At 40.3% G+C, this 17,655-nt stretch overlaps 2 protein-coding genes across 2 annotated transcripts in view; both read left to right on the top strand.

Moving 5' to 3' along the window:
* A2ML1 (alpha-2-macroglobulin like 1) overlaps positions 1-3,196 on the top strand; it is a 43,262-nt gene extending 40,066 nt beyond the window's left edge. The window contains exons 34-36 of the mRNA XM_032646981.1: positions 1,752-1,854; positions 2,288-2,329; positions 2,853-3,196. Coding sequence (XP_032502872.1) covers positions 1,752-1,854; positions 2,288-2,328 — 144 coding nt within the window. The 3' untranslated portion in view covers position 2,329; positions 2,853-3,196. The remainder of the gene's footprint in view (positions 1-1,751; positions 1,855-2,287; positions 2,330-2,852) is intronic.
* A 9,607-nt stretch (positions 3,197-12,803) lies between these two features.
* Positions 12,804-17,655, top strand: part of PHC1 (polyhomeotic homolog 1) — a 48,336-nt gene continuing 43,484 nt past the window's right edge. The window contains exons 1-2 of the mRNA XM_032646661.1: positions 12,804-12,988; positions 15,439-15,586. The gene's annotated coding sequence lies outside the window, so the exon portion shown is untranslated. The remainder of the gene's footprint in view (positions 12,989-15,438; positions 15,587-17,655) is intronic.

Here is a 17,655-nt window from a genome sequence, read left to right as displayed (position 1 = left end):
ACTTTTTTTTTTTTTTTTTGCCACAGATTCTATCTGGTCAGATATTAAGGCTGCTATCCCAGCTTTCTTTTGGTTTATATTAGTCATTTACTTTCAATCTTTATGGTAACTAAATGACCAACGAGAAGAGTGGTTCCAAAGATTTTATTCCAGGACCCCTCTCTACTCTTAAATGACCTCAAAGAGCTTGTGGTGATGTGGGTTACGTCTATTGACATTTAACTTATTAGAAATTAAAACTGAGAAAAATATTAAAATATTTATTGTCACTTAAAAACAACAAAAATAAACTCACTGCATTTTAATATAACATTTTGTGAAAAATGTATTTCCCAAAACAAAATGAGAATAGCAGATTGTTTTATGTTTTTGCTTTAATATTTAGCTTAATCAAAGAGAGTAAAATTTTCCCATCTGCTTCTGCATTCAATCTGTTGCAATATCACACATCAGGTAGCCCCCTTACACTAGTACAGTGAAAGAGAATGAGAATGAAAAAGGCAAATAATGTCTTAGTGTTATTCCAAAAAGAATTCTGATCTCACAGTCTGCCAGATACAGTCTTAAGGATCCCTGAGAGTTCCTGGACCATGCTTTTAGAAGCACTATACCTAAGAAGAAATCTCTTTGGAACTATCTTCCAATTAGGTGTTTCTAACTTCCCATCTAAATTTACAACATAGGGGCTTCCCTAGCAGTCCAGTGGTTAGGACTCCACTGCTCCACTCAGGGGTCACAGGTTTGATCCCTGGTTGGGAAACTAAGATCCTGCAAGCCACACTGTGCAGCAAAAATAAAAGTAAATAAATACATAAATTTACAGCATAAATCTTATTTTCTTTTTATATTAGATTAATCTATGCAGTTGTTTTGAACTCTCCATTTATTCACTTACTCAACAAATATTTATTGAGCCATCAATATATGCCAGATACTCTTCGACGTGATAGAGATGCAGCAGTAAAAACAGTAGACATGGCCCCTGCCCTCATGGATTTGATATTCTAATGGAGAGACAAGCAATATGCAAATTTTAAAAGTACATATATATGTGCACACACACACACATATTCAGGAATAATTTTAGTAGTAATCAGTACTACGCAGGAGTGTGGTGGGGGTAGGCCTGGATGTGATTGTTTTAAAGTAACAATCAGGGGACTTCCCTGGCGGCCCAGTGGTTAAGACTCCGCCTTCCAATGCAGGGGGTGCGGGTTCCATCCCTGGTCGGGGGAGCTAAGATCCAACATGCCGCGGCCAAAAAACCAAAACAGAAATAAACCCAGAAGCAATATTGTAACAAATTCAATAAAGACTTTAAAACTGGTCGACGTCAAAAAAATCTTAAAAACATAAATAGATAAAGTAAGGTGGTCAGGAAAGGCCTCTCTGAGGAGACGTCATTTGATCAGAGACCTGAATGAAGAGAGAAAAGTGATCGGGAGCATACAGGTGTTGGAGTGAAGTGGAAGCCTCCGTTCCTTTGGCCACTTCACTTAATTCAGTGGAGGAGTCACGGGTTAGAGTAGACCAAGAACAGACCCATTTTGCAGAAGGACCAGGAAGTGGTAAGATGCTAAGAAGAAAAAGCCAGGAAGCCAGCAGGAGGCAATATTAGGTGTGGCATAGAGCAGAGGTAGAAGGGCTTCAGAAAATCTGTGTGATGACAGCAAGAGCCTTTTAACCTCCACCTGACAGCGATGTTATTTTCACTTTTGTTTTAATGTGATGTTTGTCTGTCTTCCCCACAGCTTAGTAAGGAGTCTCAGACCTATACCTTCACCATCAGCCAAAGCCTGTTGGTCACCAACCTCAAACCAGCAACCATCAAAGTCTATGACTACTACCTACCAGGTGATGGCCAAGATTTATCTGCATCTTGCAACATACTTCTACTTCATTCTTCATGATATCTTCCTTAATTTTACAGATACTCCTTTCCAAGCCAAGTGCACATAATTACATTATCTGATCTCCTAAAGCATTTTAATTCAATTATATGCCACTTAAAAAAGTCTTCTGCACTAGACATATTTTATACAACGTGGTCCATAGACTGAAAGAACGGTGGTCTCTAAAGACTTACTATTCTTAATATTTTTGCTGCAATGACTAATTTACTACAAGTGTGCAAATATCAGTCATTGGAAACTTGCTGTAATTCTGAATGTGCTCATAACCTGTAGAAATCTTTTGAAGAGGGTTAAAGCAGTAACTTTTATGTAGTAGTTTCTCTCTGAATGTATTAGGCCTGCAATATAATAATATATGTCATTTAATTTTACAGATGAACAGGCAACAGTTCAATATTCTGATCCCTGTGAATGAGGTAAGCCCAGAAGAAAGAAGGCTGGGCTTTTGGGGTAGGGTGGCAGTATTCAGAAGTTAAGGAGACGTTCTTCTGAGTTAAGGGTATTATCTTTTGGAAACGTATTTTTGATAAAGTGGACTTTCCTTTTTTGTCCTGAACTCTTTTATTAAAAAAAAACTGAGGTATAGTTGTTGTACAATATGTCCTAAACTCTTGAAGAGAGAATAATCATCTCCATAGTTCACATCAGAAAAAGTTAATAGTGGCATTTGTGTGAGGGGTTCTATGTGATTTTTAAAAACAGCATTTTCCTTTTTTGGCAGAAAATTTTCCTAATTATTACATTATATATCTTTTAATATAAAAATACTAAGACAAAAGTAAAGATTACCTGATTCTACTTCCCTTAGATAACACTCTAATAATCCCATCGTGTGTTTTGTGAGAGTTTTTTTTTTTTCTAGTCAGGAAAAAACTCCTCTATAATTGTGAAGACTTTCTGTGTATCATGATGTCTTCTGTCTTTGTTTTTTCCCTCCAGGGTAGAAGATGGAAAGAGACTAAACGAATTCTCCACGACATTACTGGACAGCATTTTTCCGTCTCTTAAAGCAGAACCCGTTCAATCAAACAATTTGGTTTCTCTTGTTAAAAAACAAAATGCAGGACTTCCCCGGCAGTCCAGTGGGTAAGACTCCGCGCTTCCACTGCAGGGTGTGTGTGTTCAATCCCTGGTCAGGGAACTAAGATCCCACATGCTACGTGGTATGGCCAAAAAATTAAAAAAAAAAAAAAAGCAACCAAATAAAATTGAAGATTGAATGGGCTCTGTTAGGTGATTTATGAATTGAGCAGCATTTCGTCTAGCAACCAGAAGGATGCTCCAAGGGGTTGTACAAAATTGAAGGTTTTTATATAAAGAAGGGTAGGGCAAAGGAGCTATTAGCCAAAGAAAAGAAAGAATTTTTTTTAGGCCACGACATCTTTTTGGGGAAATGAGTGGGAGGGAATGGCAAGGATTTTACGGCGTAGATTGCCTCTTCTTCCTCTGGGGGATGGAGAAGGCCCACGTGGCAGATGACCTTGTTGGTGCTGACTGGAAAACTCCAGACTAGTTGATTAAGATTACATTCCTGGGGAAGGTGGAAATGGCAGTCAGGTCAGGTATTAAATCTAGGTTTGGTATCAGGGGCTTCGGCACAAGTGACACCATTTTGGGCCTGTGGTTTTTCTCTTTAACACTCTGATTGACTAGTGAGTGGGTAACAGATGGGTAGGCCTGAACCTCAGCTACTTTCTACGACTTCACAGATGCACAGGTGCCGGAATACAGGGCTGAGGAGGATGGGCTCGGAATCATCACACAAAGGAGGAATTGTATGGGAAAGCTCCTTGGGGTAGGGGTCACTGACTTAACCATTCTGTTGGGCCATTTAGGAGACTCTCCAGAGAGGAGATGGTGGTAGAGGGTGCTCCAGGGAAGATAAAAATGTCTTCCTGGAGGTTAAATCTAAGGGAAGATGTAATTTAGGGCTTTGGGAATAGACTAAAAAGATTTTTTTCTTTTCTTTGAAAAGAAAATCTGTGTGCTCGACTCTGTGCATATTCCTGTGGTTACCAAAGGTTCTGTTTAAAGATATGGTTATTCTTTAACAAAAGCTCACAATTTGGCTTCTTCCTTAAACCTTTTGACCCAGACTTCGCAAAGAATCGAGTCAAGTATTCAGAGAGAGGTCCAAAGAGAATCCTAATTAAGGGACTGTGTTCAGCCAGTCTGTCACTTTGGGGCAAGCAGTGATTGATAACAAGAAAAGTGGCTGGCCACAATTCCCTATCATCTCTGCTTCTCTCCGGCCTGATTCCCCCCAGCCTTTGCCCACTTGGGATACCTATCATGGTGTAAACTCTTCCTTGGGGCAATGTTTTCGTTTTGGAAACAAGTTTGGAGGCAGTGGGGGGGGGGGTTGGGGAGCGAATAGTGATATTTAAACAGAGACGATTCTCTAGGTAATTACACCCTTTTACCTTGGAAGTCCACACACTGATCAGAAACTCTGACCAAAAGAGTCAGGGAAAAGTAAGTCCATGATGTAGGTATTTCCCTAAACCCAAGGCCACGCTTGCATAAACTATTTGTTCCTTACCTCCTCCACCCTAGACTTTGCCCTGCTCCTCTTAGGAGTTCCCAAAGTGAGAGAAGATGGGGAACATACCCAAAGGAGGTCATCCCTAAGCCTGTCTTACCCTTCGGTATGATGGGAAGAGAACAGAGAACTCTAGAGAAAAGAGAGCAGTCATGAATGCTCCTCCCACACAGTGAAAGCCCCACCCCTCTGTTCTTTTGGGTCTGTAGCTCCTGCCAAAACTTCCCATTTTTTTTGCAATGGAAGGAGGTGGTGGTCCTCAAGATTTAAGAAGTTATATCTGGCCAAAAAAACATATCAGATGATTACAAAAACTATTCTTGTGTCTCTGGGGTTGAAGGAATATCTTATGATTTAATATTATCAACTACACTGAAAAAAGGAATGTTCATGAGAAAATTTACATTCTTCAACTTACTGAAATATAAACGTTTGTGCATATTTGAGAAGCAAGGTGATTTTAAGGTTTAAGTAGTGTTTAGCATTAAAGCGCCTAAAGCCCGTGCTCCGCAGCAAGAGAAGCCACCGCAACGAGAAGCCTGCGCACCGCAACGAAGAGTAGCCCCCGCTCGCCGCAACTAGAGAAAGCCCGCGCGCAGCAACGAAGACCCAATGCAGCCAAAAATAAATAAATAAATTTATTTTAAAAAAAGAGTAAGGTTTCTATCTTCAAGGTGCTCACAGACTATTGGAGTGAGAAAAAGAAAACAAATCAACAGTCGTGATATAGTGAGACAAAAAATAATGATAGAAAAAAGTACATAAAGCTATGGGAGTACATAGGAGAGGCACCTTCCCAGACTGAGGCGACGGCGTGATCAGGAAAGGCTTCTCCATGTTGGTCCCTGAGCTGGATGAGCGGCAACCAGAAAACAAGGGAGCAAGGTTGGGCAGAGTGAGCTACGTGCGAAAGGCAAGCAGTGGAAGAAGGCTGTTATTTCCCCAGAGTAGTTCAATGTACTCCTGGATGATGTGTGTGTGTGTGTGTGTGTGTGTGCATCTGTGTGTGTGTGTGTGTGTGTGGGTGGGTGTGTGTCTGTGAGTAAGTAGAGAGAAGTTAGGTCACGAATTGCTTTTTAGAAAGATTATTCTAGGGACTTCCCTGGTGGTCCCATGGTTAAGACTCTGCACTCCCAATGCGGGGGGCCCAGGTTCGATCCCTGGTCACGGAACTAGATTCCGCATGCTGCAATTAAATGATCCTGTGTGCCGCAACTAAGACCCTGCACAGCCAGATAAATAAATAAATAAATTTATTTTTAAAAAAAAGAAAAAGAAAGAAAGATCATTCTAGCAACAGAGTGAAGAATGGAGTAGAGAAGAGTAAAGCTGCAGTCCTGAAGTGCAGGAGGCACTGCAACAGTCTAAGTAAGAGCTGGTGGACCGGCAGTGGGGGCGAAGAGGAGGGGGCATGTTCAGAATTACTCACTGAGGAGATAGCCTCAGGAAGACACAGTGATATCAAAGACAAAATGCACCAGATAATTAAGCAGATGGTTTTATTCAGGCTGTTGCAATAGAGAACATGTTCATTAATGAAGAGCATCTCATGGAAAGGAAAAGGGATCTGAGGTTTTACAGAGGTCGGAAAACTTAAGGAGTCATGACTGGATCTTACTGGAGTCATGAGCAAGGGCGGACATGAGTCTTTTCACGGAATATACAAGAGCAGTGCGATCCTTTACAGTTAGCTGTTTTCCCTGCCACAAAAGGTATGGGGGTTTGGAAAACAAAAGGATGGAGGGACTTCCTAACCAGCCTATTTTCCAGGAGCACAGGGCTCAGATAAAGCTCACTCCTGTCAATGACTGATTGGATGTAAAACAAGAGAGTCAGGGAAGAGTCTGGGAAACTGTCAGGATTCTAGACTGTGGGCTGTAGACTGTAAGAGAGGAAAATCTTTTCCTCTACCTACTTAGATTCAGTGACTGGGGCCTGAGAGTTAAGTTGGCAAAAGACATTAACAGGAGAAAAGGCTTATTTCCTGTGCACATCACTGCTTCACAGGAAAAAAGGGAAAACCCAAAGAATCAGTCAAGCCTAATTTGAGAGAAGTGGCAAAACAAAGGAGGAGGGGTTTGGGCTTCTAGGGGTTGTCAGTTGTGGGAAGGTAAATATATGGGCAAAAGGAATAGGAGATGAGGGTTATTTTAAGATTTGTTTAGGTAGATACAAGTCATTGCCACTTTCTGTCTCCTGTGATATGCTGTTCTCCTCCTGGTGTGGGAGAGGGGAGGAGAGGCAGCTCTGAAAGGGAAATTTATGCCCTGCTTTTAGGCAGAATGAGGGAGGGCAGAGAGTTCCTCCTGAATCTGCAGCTTCTTAATTGCCTTCAGCTGAAAACAATCCTTATGCCAAAGTGGCATATTTTGGGGTGGCATGTTCTGCATCTCGTCAACTATGTGGGTGGTTCCATCCATTCAGGCAGAGATATAGAAGGACGGAAAATTGTGTGTTCAGTGTCATACATTGAGTTCGAGAATTTGTGAGGCCCGTGGGATATAAAGGCTCAAGTCAGTAGCTGAAGAAAAAGACTGGATTAGCCAGGGAACTGAAAAGAGAAGGGGAGAGAAGGAAAGGGAGTGTCAACATTTAACTGACAGAGGAAGAGAAAAGAATTCAGAACCCAGGATTCGCCAACATTTCTTCTCTTAACAATAATTGAGGGGACTTCCCTGGTGGCACAGTCGTTAAGAATCTGCCTGCCAATGCAGGGGACATGGGTTCGAGCCCTGGTCCCAGGAAGATCCCACATGCCGCAGAGCAACTAAGCCCGTGCACCACAACTACTGAGCCTGAGCTCTAGACCCTGTGAGCCACAACTACTGAAGCCCACGTGCCTAGAGCCTGTGTTGCTCAACAAGAGAAGCCACTGCAATGAGAAATGAGAAGCCCACACACCGCAAGGAAGAGTAGCCCCGGCTCGCTGCAACTAGAGAAAGTCCACGTGCAGCAACGAAGACCGAACACAGCCAAAAATAAATATAAATTTTAAAAATTAAAAAAAAAAAGTTAATTGAGACGACTTTCCCTTCTCCCTTAAGTCCCATTCTTCATCATGGATTTAGTGGGAAACAGGACTGAGGAAGGGAAGCAGTATCAGGAAAGAGCCCTACCTAATAAACAAAATATACAAGAGGTGAATTTAGAGTCCATAGAACTTTTCATTCCTCCTCCTGAAGCCCTGACTCAAATTGGTATCACATCATCCAGACTGTTGGAAAAATCCTGCTCCCCCATCTCGAAACATTCCTCCACCACCAAGTGTATTATTACATATTGTATATTCTCTATACACATGGCCTGTCCCTGTTCATTCAACTAACACGTCTGAGTGTCTAATTGTTTCAGGTGATGTGCTTCCAGAAATATCTATTTAAAATCCTAATCTGACTATGTCTCTCCCTCACTTAAAATCCTTTAGGGACTCCTAGGGATAAAGTTCTACTTCATTTTTGTGGCACAGGGGACTTTCCCTTTCTGCCCCTCTAGCTCCAATTTTGGCCGTCCAACTTAATACTTCCTGCTTCAGGAATACCAGACAACTTTTAGTTCCCTAACTATGCTCTCTGATAATTTTGATATGTGCTTTTTTTTTTTTGCGGTACGCGGGCCTCTCACTGCTGTGGCCTCTCCCGTTGCGGAGCACAGGCTCCAGACGCGCAGGCTCAGTGGCCACGGCTCACGGGCCCAGCCGCTCCGCGGCATATGGGTTCCTCCCGGACCGGGGCACGAACCCGCGTCCCCTGCATCGGCAGGCGGACTCTCAACCACTGTGCCACCAGGGAAGCCCTGATATGTGCTTTTTATCGTGCTGTTGGAAAGCCTTCCTATCTCTTCTGCCTGGAGAACTTCCACTAGTCCTAAAGGTTGTGGCCCTCAAGTTGTGTTTTCTATTCTAATCAGTAAATCGCCCCCAAGGAATCTCTGTTCCTATAGCGCTTGTACCTTCCCCATCTTCTCTATTCATTCATCTATCGAGGGACACTTAGGTTGCTTCCATATCTTGGTTATTTTAAATAATGCTGCAGTGAACATAGGGGTGCGCATATCTTTTCTAGTTAACCATTATTCTACTTTCTGTCTCCATAGATTTTCTTATTTTGAACTTTCATATGAATGTAATCACATAATATGTGGACTTTTGTGTCTGGCTTTTTTCACTTAGCATAATGTTTTCCAGGTTCATCCAAGTCACAACATCTGTACTGTACCAGGCATCAAGAAGTGGAAATAGTATTTACAAGCGCAGTGGAATTGGATGGCTTTTGATAAGGAGCAAAGATGTTTTGGAGAGAGCTAATTACATGTTAAGAGTGATTAATAAGCAGTTAAATGCCAAGTATGAAGTCAGAAGGCCTCTTGGCAAGATATATAAATTTTCAGCCCAAGGGCAGGAAAATCTGAACATTAACTTTGTCATAAGAGGAAGGTTGAATAGCTCCACAGATGGTTGAACTCTCAGCCATTGCAGGTCTGGTATGCCAAGGTCAAAGCACTGTTTGGGAAGGACTGGGACCCTGAGACATTGGGATGGGGATATCACAATTGGTGCCCTCAAAAATTTTCAATTTCTAGATGCCCCTGAATTCTCAGGGCCTCAAAAATTTTCAATTTCTAGATGCCCCTGAATTCTCAGGGCCTCCTCTCTGTTAAATGCTATCATTTCTCCCTTGCTTAAAGAGGAGACAGAGGCTTCTACCTTATGAGACAGCACGTGGTCCTCTCAGCCTATGTCCCTTATTTCTCTCCTGCCCAATACCTAGGGTTAAGTCACATAACAGTCTGACTGGGGAAGTGCTGGGCCTGCTAATGGAAGAAAAAGATTATACCCAGAAGAAGCTGTAGGATCTTAAACGAGCAGAAGCCAGGAGAGTGCACATGAGATAAATTCTGAGGTGCTGAATCAAGGGATCTTGATCTTGACCAAGAACATAGGTCGAATAAGGGAGAGTCTATCAATATGGGGGGACTTTCTGAGGAAACAGCATTTTATACCCAGGTAAGGATATCAGGAGATGGTACAAAAAATACCACCAGGATGGCTTTTAGGAAGCTTGAGGGAAGTGATGCCCACACTAAGAGAAGCAGAAATGACAGAACTGCCATGGTAGATAGTTGAAGAAGGGATCAACTAGTTCAGAGAAGTGGTCCATGGGAAGATACAGAGCACCTTTTGTTTACCAAAGTAATAGGAATGCTTTGTTGAGTGAGGCACCAGAATCATGGAGAAGCTAAGTGGTGGCTGCAGTTGCAGGCATGGGCTGAAGATTGGAGGTGCTAAAAAAAAATGGATTCTCTGACAGTACTGAGAAAGATAGGTTCCCGAAATGATAGAAACCAGGTGTTGGCACGTCACACTCAGAAGCAAGGTGAGTACATTTGTCATAAAGAACAGCCAGTCAGGGACTTTCCTGGTGGTCCAGTGGGTAAGACTCCGCTCTCCCAATGCAGGGGGCCTGGGTTCGATCCCTGGTCAGGGCACTTGACCCTGCATACATGCAACTACATGCCACAACTAAGGAGTCCGAATGCTGCAACTAAAATCCTGCATGCTGCAGCTAAGACCTGGCACAGCCTAAATAAATAAATATTAAAAAAACAAAAAAAGAATAACCAGTCAGCGTGGATTCTACTGGAGACTAACCTACAGAGAGATACGGAAAGGATTAATAGATACAATATCCCTAGGACCCGATAGATGGTGTGATGGTTTAAAATATGTCCAAACATTCTTGAGCTCTCCTTTTAAAAAGTGCTCCTTAATTTCCTTCCTCATGAATGTCAGCTGTCTTAGTGACTCACTTCTAATGAATAGATGAAGGCAGAAGTGATGATGTACGACCTCTGAGATCAGGAAATAATTGATAGTATGGTTTCTTGCCATGTTATGAAGACACTCAAACCACCAAATGGAGAGGCCCTCATAGTGAAAAACTGAGGCCTCCATCCCGTAAGGAACTCTTACCAACAGTCATCTAGTAAACTCTAAGAGTATAACCCAACTCCAGTCAAGCCTTCAAATGACTCTACCCGCTGACGTGGTTTTTTTTGGCTGTGCCGTGTGGCTTGTGGAATCTTAGTTCCCTATCCAGGGATTGAATCGGTCATGGCAGTGAAAGCTCCAAATCCTAACCACTGGACCACCAGGGAAATCCCCCCGCTGACACCTTGATGGTAACTTCATGAGAGAGCTTGAGCTAGAGTCAACATCGAAGCTGCTCCTCAATTCCTGATCCACAGAAAACTTGTGAAAAAACAAACATATATTGTTTTAGTCACTAAGTTTTGCAGGTTATTTGTTATGCAGCAATAGATAATTAATACGAGGAAGTTTTTCCCAGTTCCCCTTCGAGATTACATGTGCTATGGGTCCCATAAAATGCTATACTCACCTGTGTCAGAGGGCCAATTATAGTGTGTTGTAAATGTCTCTGTACTTATCTGATCTCATCTTGTGGTAGGTATAATGGCCCCCAAAGATGTTCATGCCCTAATCCCTACTGAATACGGTACCTTAATGGCAAAAGGGATTAGGCAGTTATGATTAAGCTTGCACACCTTAAAAAAAGTAGATTATCCTGGATTACCTGGGTGGTCTCAATCTAATCACATGAACCCTAAAAACAGAACTTTCTGTAGCTGGAGGCAGCAATGATGCAGCAGAAGAGAGACAGAGAGATCCACTGTGAGAACAGGACGTGATCAGCTGTTGCTGGCTTTGAAGAGGGAGGGGGCAAAATGATAAGGATGAAGCAGCAAGGAACCAGGGACCTCCATCTATGGCTACAAGGCACGTAATCCGCCAACAAGCTGAATGCGTTTAGAAGCAGATTGTCCTCCAGAGCTGGCCCATACCTTGATTTTAGTCCTGTGTGATCTGGAACAGTGTCACTAGATGAGCCCAGCTCAGACTTCTGATTTTACAACTGTGAGAAAATAAATGGGTACTGTTTTAAGCTGCCAAATTGGTGCTAATCTGTTACAGCAGCAATAGAAAACCAATGTGCATCTATATTGTAAACAGATTGAAATGATGTTGTGTAAACATCATTTCATTCCCAGCCTTTTCCACATTGTCAGACTTGAAATAAACGTCTTCTAAATATTTGTTGAGGGACTTCCCTGGTGGCACAGTGGTTAAGACTCCGTGCTCCCCATGCAGGGGGCTGGGGTTTCATCCCTGGTCAGGGAACTAGATCCTGCATGCTGCACCTAACAGTTCACATGCCGTAACTAAGGAGCCCACCTGCCACAACTAAGACCTGGCACAACCAAATAAATAAATATTTTTTAAAAATAGATAAATATTTGTTGAATAAACTCAACTGAGACAATCAAGGTCATTCAGCGGTGGAGGTCACCCAACTTTCCTCCACTGCATCTTAAAATTTTGTCTATTGCCTTCTTTTCCCCAAAACCCAACTGAGGAGCCACCTCCTCCGGGGTATCCTTGAGCTTTAGCACTACAAGTATTCCTTTGGGCTACCCTAGCACTTCAGCCACACCTTTGGCATTGCTCATGTCTCTTGTACTTTTGTGTTTGTCTTCATGATGCTTCCTACTAGACTATAAACCCTTCAGGACAGGAACCATGCCAGATTTATTTATCTTTGACCCCTCAGTGCCTGACAAGTTTCCACCTCATAGTACGTGCTCAAGAATATTTACTTAATAAATGAAACGTGTACCACATATTAACCAAGGTTAAATATGAACAACCAGCACTGGGAACTGTTGTGTTTCTTAGATGAGAGGTACCAAAATATATGTTCTACAGTAACTATGATATAAATAATAGGAAATGGCCATTAAACACCAACCTAATCTCTCTGGATTTTATCCACTTTTCTGCTCTACCCCTTCACACTTAAATCTGAAGTGGTTATTTGAGGTGTCCATTCAGATAGTCATGATTTAAGAAGACTTTCCATTAAGGAGAAAGTGAATAGAAGGGAAAATAAGTTGAGGTGGGAGGGAAATGAGAAAATAGGGAAGGAAAATGAAGCCCCCCCGCCAGCCACCCCCCAAGAAGCTGTGGGACTACTGTAATGTGTATTCAAGGTAGAAGCATGTGACTTAGACTATAAGAGCCTTCGACAGCTAGTGCAATAAATCATGGATAAGAATAACGTCAGTCTATGTGTGTAACAGTACTGCCTTCTATCAAAAAACAGCCATTGTTGGTCTATCTTCATATATTCTGCTACTTTGATACTTCTTTGTCTTCTCTTAAGTTCCCTGATGGAATAGGTGAGAAAGGAAAAGTAGGTGGGATAAAGGAAATACAAGAAAAAAGAGAAGTACAAAAAAAAAAAAAAAGGGATGAAAAGCATAAAGGATAAATAAGGAAATACATTAAAGAGTGGAAAAAAAGACATTAGGGAGAGGAGAATTTTCATCAAGATGCTCTCTTTCCTTCTCTACCCCAGACCCCTTTCTTGGTAATGTTGAAGGATTCCTCGATTTCATGAACTTCCTCTCCTCGATAATACTGAAGAGCTCCTTCTCAGTTCCACTGAACTACCACCGTGTAAGCCCATACTTTTCTTTTCTTTTCTTTTTTTTTTGCGGTACGCGGGCCTCTCACTGTTGTGGCCTCTCCCATTGCGGAGCACAGGCTCCGGACACGCAGGGTCAGCGGCCATGGCTCACGGGCCCAGCCGCTCCGTGGCATGTGGGATCTTCCCGGTCCAGGGCACGAACACGTGTCCCCTGCATCGGCAGGCGGACTCTCAACCACTGCGCCACCAGGGAAGCCCAAGCCAATACTTTTCTAAGCTGATCCTCAAACTGAGTTTTGAGGCATAAAATTCACGATAATTATGAAAGGAATTTGGGTTTTGCAAATAGTATTAGGAAAAAGTAACATGAAGTTATATGCAAATTTATCTCTGTGTATCTGTTTATTAGTTTTGGGGCAAGAACCGTGTCACATTTTGTAAATAGAAAAAAAAATGCATTCTCATTTTCCTTTAACAGAGAGGTTAAAGCTGTGGGTAGAGAATGAATTGTGGTGATTCTGCTGTCCCTTTGAAATAGAGTTGATGACGCTCAAATCATGAGATTAAAATCATGAGGTTAAAATATGACTTTGACAGAGATGTTTGCTAATTCAGAACTCTATCCTGTAGTTTGATATTAAAAATATCTTCTGTGGTCATAAATAATGGGGCTCTCTCTCAGGGCTGTGGTCTCTACTATATACTCTATACTTCAAGCATCCTATATTAGTTTGCTAGGACTGCCATAACAAAATACTACAGAGTGGGTGGACTATACAACAGAAATTTATTTCTCGTGGTTCTGGAGGGTAGACATCCAGGATCAAGGTCTTGCAGGTTTGGTTTCTTCTGAGGAGTCTCCTCTTGTTTTGCAGTGGGCTGTCTCACTGTGTCCTCACACAGTCTTGCCTTGTCTGGGTGCCTCCCTGGCGTCTCTTCCTCCTCTTATAAGGACAACAGTCATAATGAATTAGGGCCCCACCATTATGACCCTATTTAACCTTAATTACCTCTGCAAAGGCCACAACTCCAGATACAATCACACTGGGGGTTAGAGCTTCAACAGATGAATTTTGGAGGAACAGAATACAGTCCATAACACATCGCCAGAGAGATTTTGGATCAACCAATCAGGACCACTAATTTTGTTTTCCATGAAGAAAATTTGGAAGGAAACATAAACTTCAAATATTTCTCATTGCATATGTCCTAAAAGAAATTTTTAAAAGCACATACTCCTTTGAATATATTCAGTCAACATCTAGAATTTTCATCTTAAATTTAAATACTTGAAAAGATATGATTTCTGGATATTATAATATTGGCCAGGATAAAACTGTTGAGGGGGAGGGATAAATTAGGAGTTTGGGATTAACACATACACACTACTATACATATAATAGATAACCAACAAGGACCTACTGTACAGCACAGGGAACTATACTCAATATTTTGTAATAACCTGTAAGGGAAAACAATCTGAAAAAGAATATATATATTCGTATATATATATATAACTGATTCACTGTGCTGTACACCTGGAACTAATATAACATTGTAAATCAACTATATTTCAATAAATTTTTTTAAAAGAATAAAACTGTTGCATCACTTAAGAAATGTGATGTAATCTATACTTCATACCAACTATCCATTAAAAAGTTACACAAATAAGTTCAACAGTCAGAATTTTTACATTGTTCCTTTTCCCTCTTTAATTAATACTTCCATCCATCTTCCTCATAAACTTTTTCCTAATATATTTTTATGCTTAAAAGTTTTATTGATTGTGTTATCAAATTTTCTACCCCCAAAATACATATATAACTTGAAATATCAAAGGGTTTTTATTTTATAAAGTGCAAAGATATTCAAGAATTCTTGTGGATTGAGTTAACATTACAACTATGAAAAGATGCAACAGATCAGCATAACTTTAAAAAATAAAAAGTTAACCGTATATTACATATTTTGGGAAATAAATATTAAACATAAAATGTAAAATAATGTTGGAAAAGCAATTCCTAGTGGAATAGATATAGTTTGGGATTTTTTTCAATTAATGTATATATCTGTAGATGATTATTACTTATTTCGAGAATGAGATAGAAATTAGGGTTAATTTTACTTCTGTTTTAAATTTCTATAGATGCATTCTTTGAGAAATCTCACTTATATAAACAAGTAACTAGGAATGGAAGGCATTTAACTTTTGCAATGTCACTGAATTTTCTGAACTCTTTCAAGTTATATGCCAAAAACCGTATAACACTCTTTCATCAAAAATGATTCTTAATGATCTATCCGAGCTCAGCTTGATTAGGTACTCCTTAAATTTGGTTGAGTTATAAATCTTGACTTGAAAAATAATTTTGCAGTAATGTAATTTACCTACACAAAGTGATGATATTTCAAAGTGTTTTTTGGTGGCCAGGAGTTGTTTTTTTTGTTTTGTTTTGTTTTGTTTTTTAACCCCCAGAACAATGCACCATGGAATGAATGAGTCTTATACCTCTTGTAAAGTGAAAAGGAGAGAAGACAGAGGAGTGATCCCGAAGCTTCCACTAACATCGCCCATTTTCAGTGAAGCGTTCAGATGGAGAACCCATGTGGAAGTTGAAGATCTGGTAATTTCAGCCCTCGTACCTTTTGGAAAGTTTCCATACACTCCCAAAGATACAAGTACTACAGCTTGAAAATTACTTGTTTAATGTATATTTGGTGTCGAATCTGCCTGTGTTTATTTTTTGTGTCTCTTTTTTTTTTTCACTTTTTCCCTGTGTTTTTTTTTAAATTTTATTTTTCATACAGCAGGTTCTTATTTAGTTATCTATTTTATACAAATTAGTGTATACATGTCAATCCCAATCTCATATTTTATCTCTCCCCCCACTGCGTTGCTTTCCCTGCTTGGTGTTCATGTTTGTTCTCTACATCTGTGTCTCTATTTCTGTCTTGCAAACTGGTCCATCTTCACCATTTTTCTAGATTCCACATATATGTGTTAATATACGATATTTGTTTTTCTCTTTCTGACTTACTTCACTCTGTGTGACAGTCTCTAGGTCCATCCACGTCTCTACAAATGACTCCGTTTTGTTCCTTTTTATGGCTGAGTAATATTCCATTGTATATATATGTACCGCATCTTCTTTATCCATTCGTCTGTCAATGGGCATTTAGTTTGCTTCCATGATCTGGCTGTTGTAAATAGTGCTGCAAAGAACATTGGGGTGAATGTGTCTTTTTGAATTATGGTTTTCTCTGGGTATAAGCCCAGTAGTGGGACTGCTGGGGCAGATGGTAATTCTATTTTTAGTTTTTTAAGGAGCCTCCATACTGTTCTCCACAGTGGCTGTATCAATATACACTCCCAACAACAGTGCAAGAGGGTCCCCTTTTCTCCATACCTTCTCCAGCATTTGTTTTTTGTAGATGTTCTGATGATGCCCATTCTAACCAGTGTGAGGTGATACCTCATTGTAGTTTTGATTTGCATTTCTCTAATAATTAGTGATGTTGAGCAGCTTTTCATGTGCCTCTTGGCCATTTGTATGTCTTTTTTGGAGAAATGTCTATATAGGTCTTCTACCCATTTTTGGATTGGGATGTTTATTTTCTTAAAATTGAGCTGCATGAGCTGTTTATATATTTTTGAGATTAATCCTTTGTCATTGATTTGTTTGCAAATATTTCCTCCCATTCTGAGGGTTGTCTTTTCATTTTGTTTATAGTTTCCTTTGCCGTGCAAAAGCTTTTAAGTTTCGAAAAAAGAAAAAAAAAAAGCTTTTAAGTTTCATTAGGTCCCATTTGTTTATTTTTGTTTTTATTTCCATTACTCTAGGAGGTGGGTCAAAAAAGATCTTGCTGTGGCTTATGTCAAGGAGTATTCTTCCTATGTTTTCCTCTAAGAGTTTTATACTGTGCAGTCTTACATTTAGGTCTTTAATCCATTTTGAGTTTATTTTTGTGTATAGTGTTAGGGAGTGTTCTAATTTCATTCTTTTACATGTAGCTGTCCAGTCTTCCCAGCACCACTTATTGAAGGGACTGTTTTTTCTCCACTGAATATCCTCGCCTTCTTTGTCATAGATTCGTTGACCATAGGTACATAGGTTTATCTCTGGGCTTTCTGTCCTGTTCCATTGATCTATATTTCTGTTTTTGTGCCAGTACCATATTGTCTTGATTACTGTAGCTTTGTAGTATAGTCTGAAGTCAGGGAGCCTGATTCCTCCAGCTCTGTTTTTTTCCCTCAAGATTGTTTTGGCTCTTCGGAGTCTTTTGTGTCTCCATACAAATTTTTAAGATTTTTTGGTCTACTTCTGTAAAAAATGCCATTGGTAATTTGATAGGGATTGCATTGAATCTGTAGATTGCTTTAGGTAGTATAATCATTTTCGCAATATTGATTCTTCCAATCCAAGAACATGGTATATTTCTCTATCTCTTTGTGTCATCTTTGATTTCTTTCATCAGTGTCTTATAGTTTTCTGAGTACAGGTCATTTACCTCCTTAGGTAGGTTTATTCCTAGGTATTTTATTCTTTTTGTTGCAATGGTGAATGAGATTGTTTCCTTAATTTCTCTTTCTGATCTTTCTTTGTTAGTGTATAGGAATGTAAGAGATTTCTGTGCATGTATTTTGTGTGCTGCAAATTTACCAAATTCATTGATTAGCTCTAGTAGTTTCCTG

This window comes from Phocoena sinus, chromosome 10 (assembly GCF_008692025.1).
Source record: "Phocoena sinus isolate mPhoSin1 chromosome 10, mPhoSin1.pri, whole genome shotgun sequence".
NCBI lineage: Eukaryota > Metazoa > Chordata > Mammalia > Artiodactyla > Phocoenidae > Phocoena > Phocoena sinus.
The sequence above is the reverse complement of the archived record's forward strand: the minus strand, read 5'-3'. Positions and strand labels throughout refer to the sequence as shown.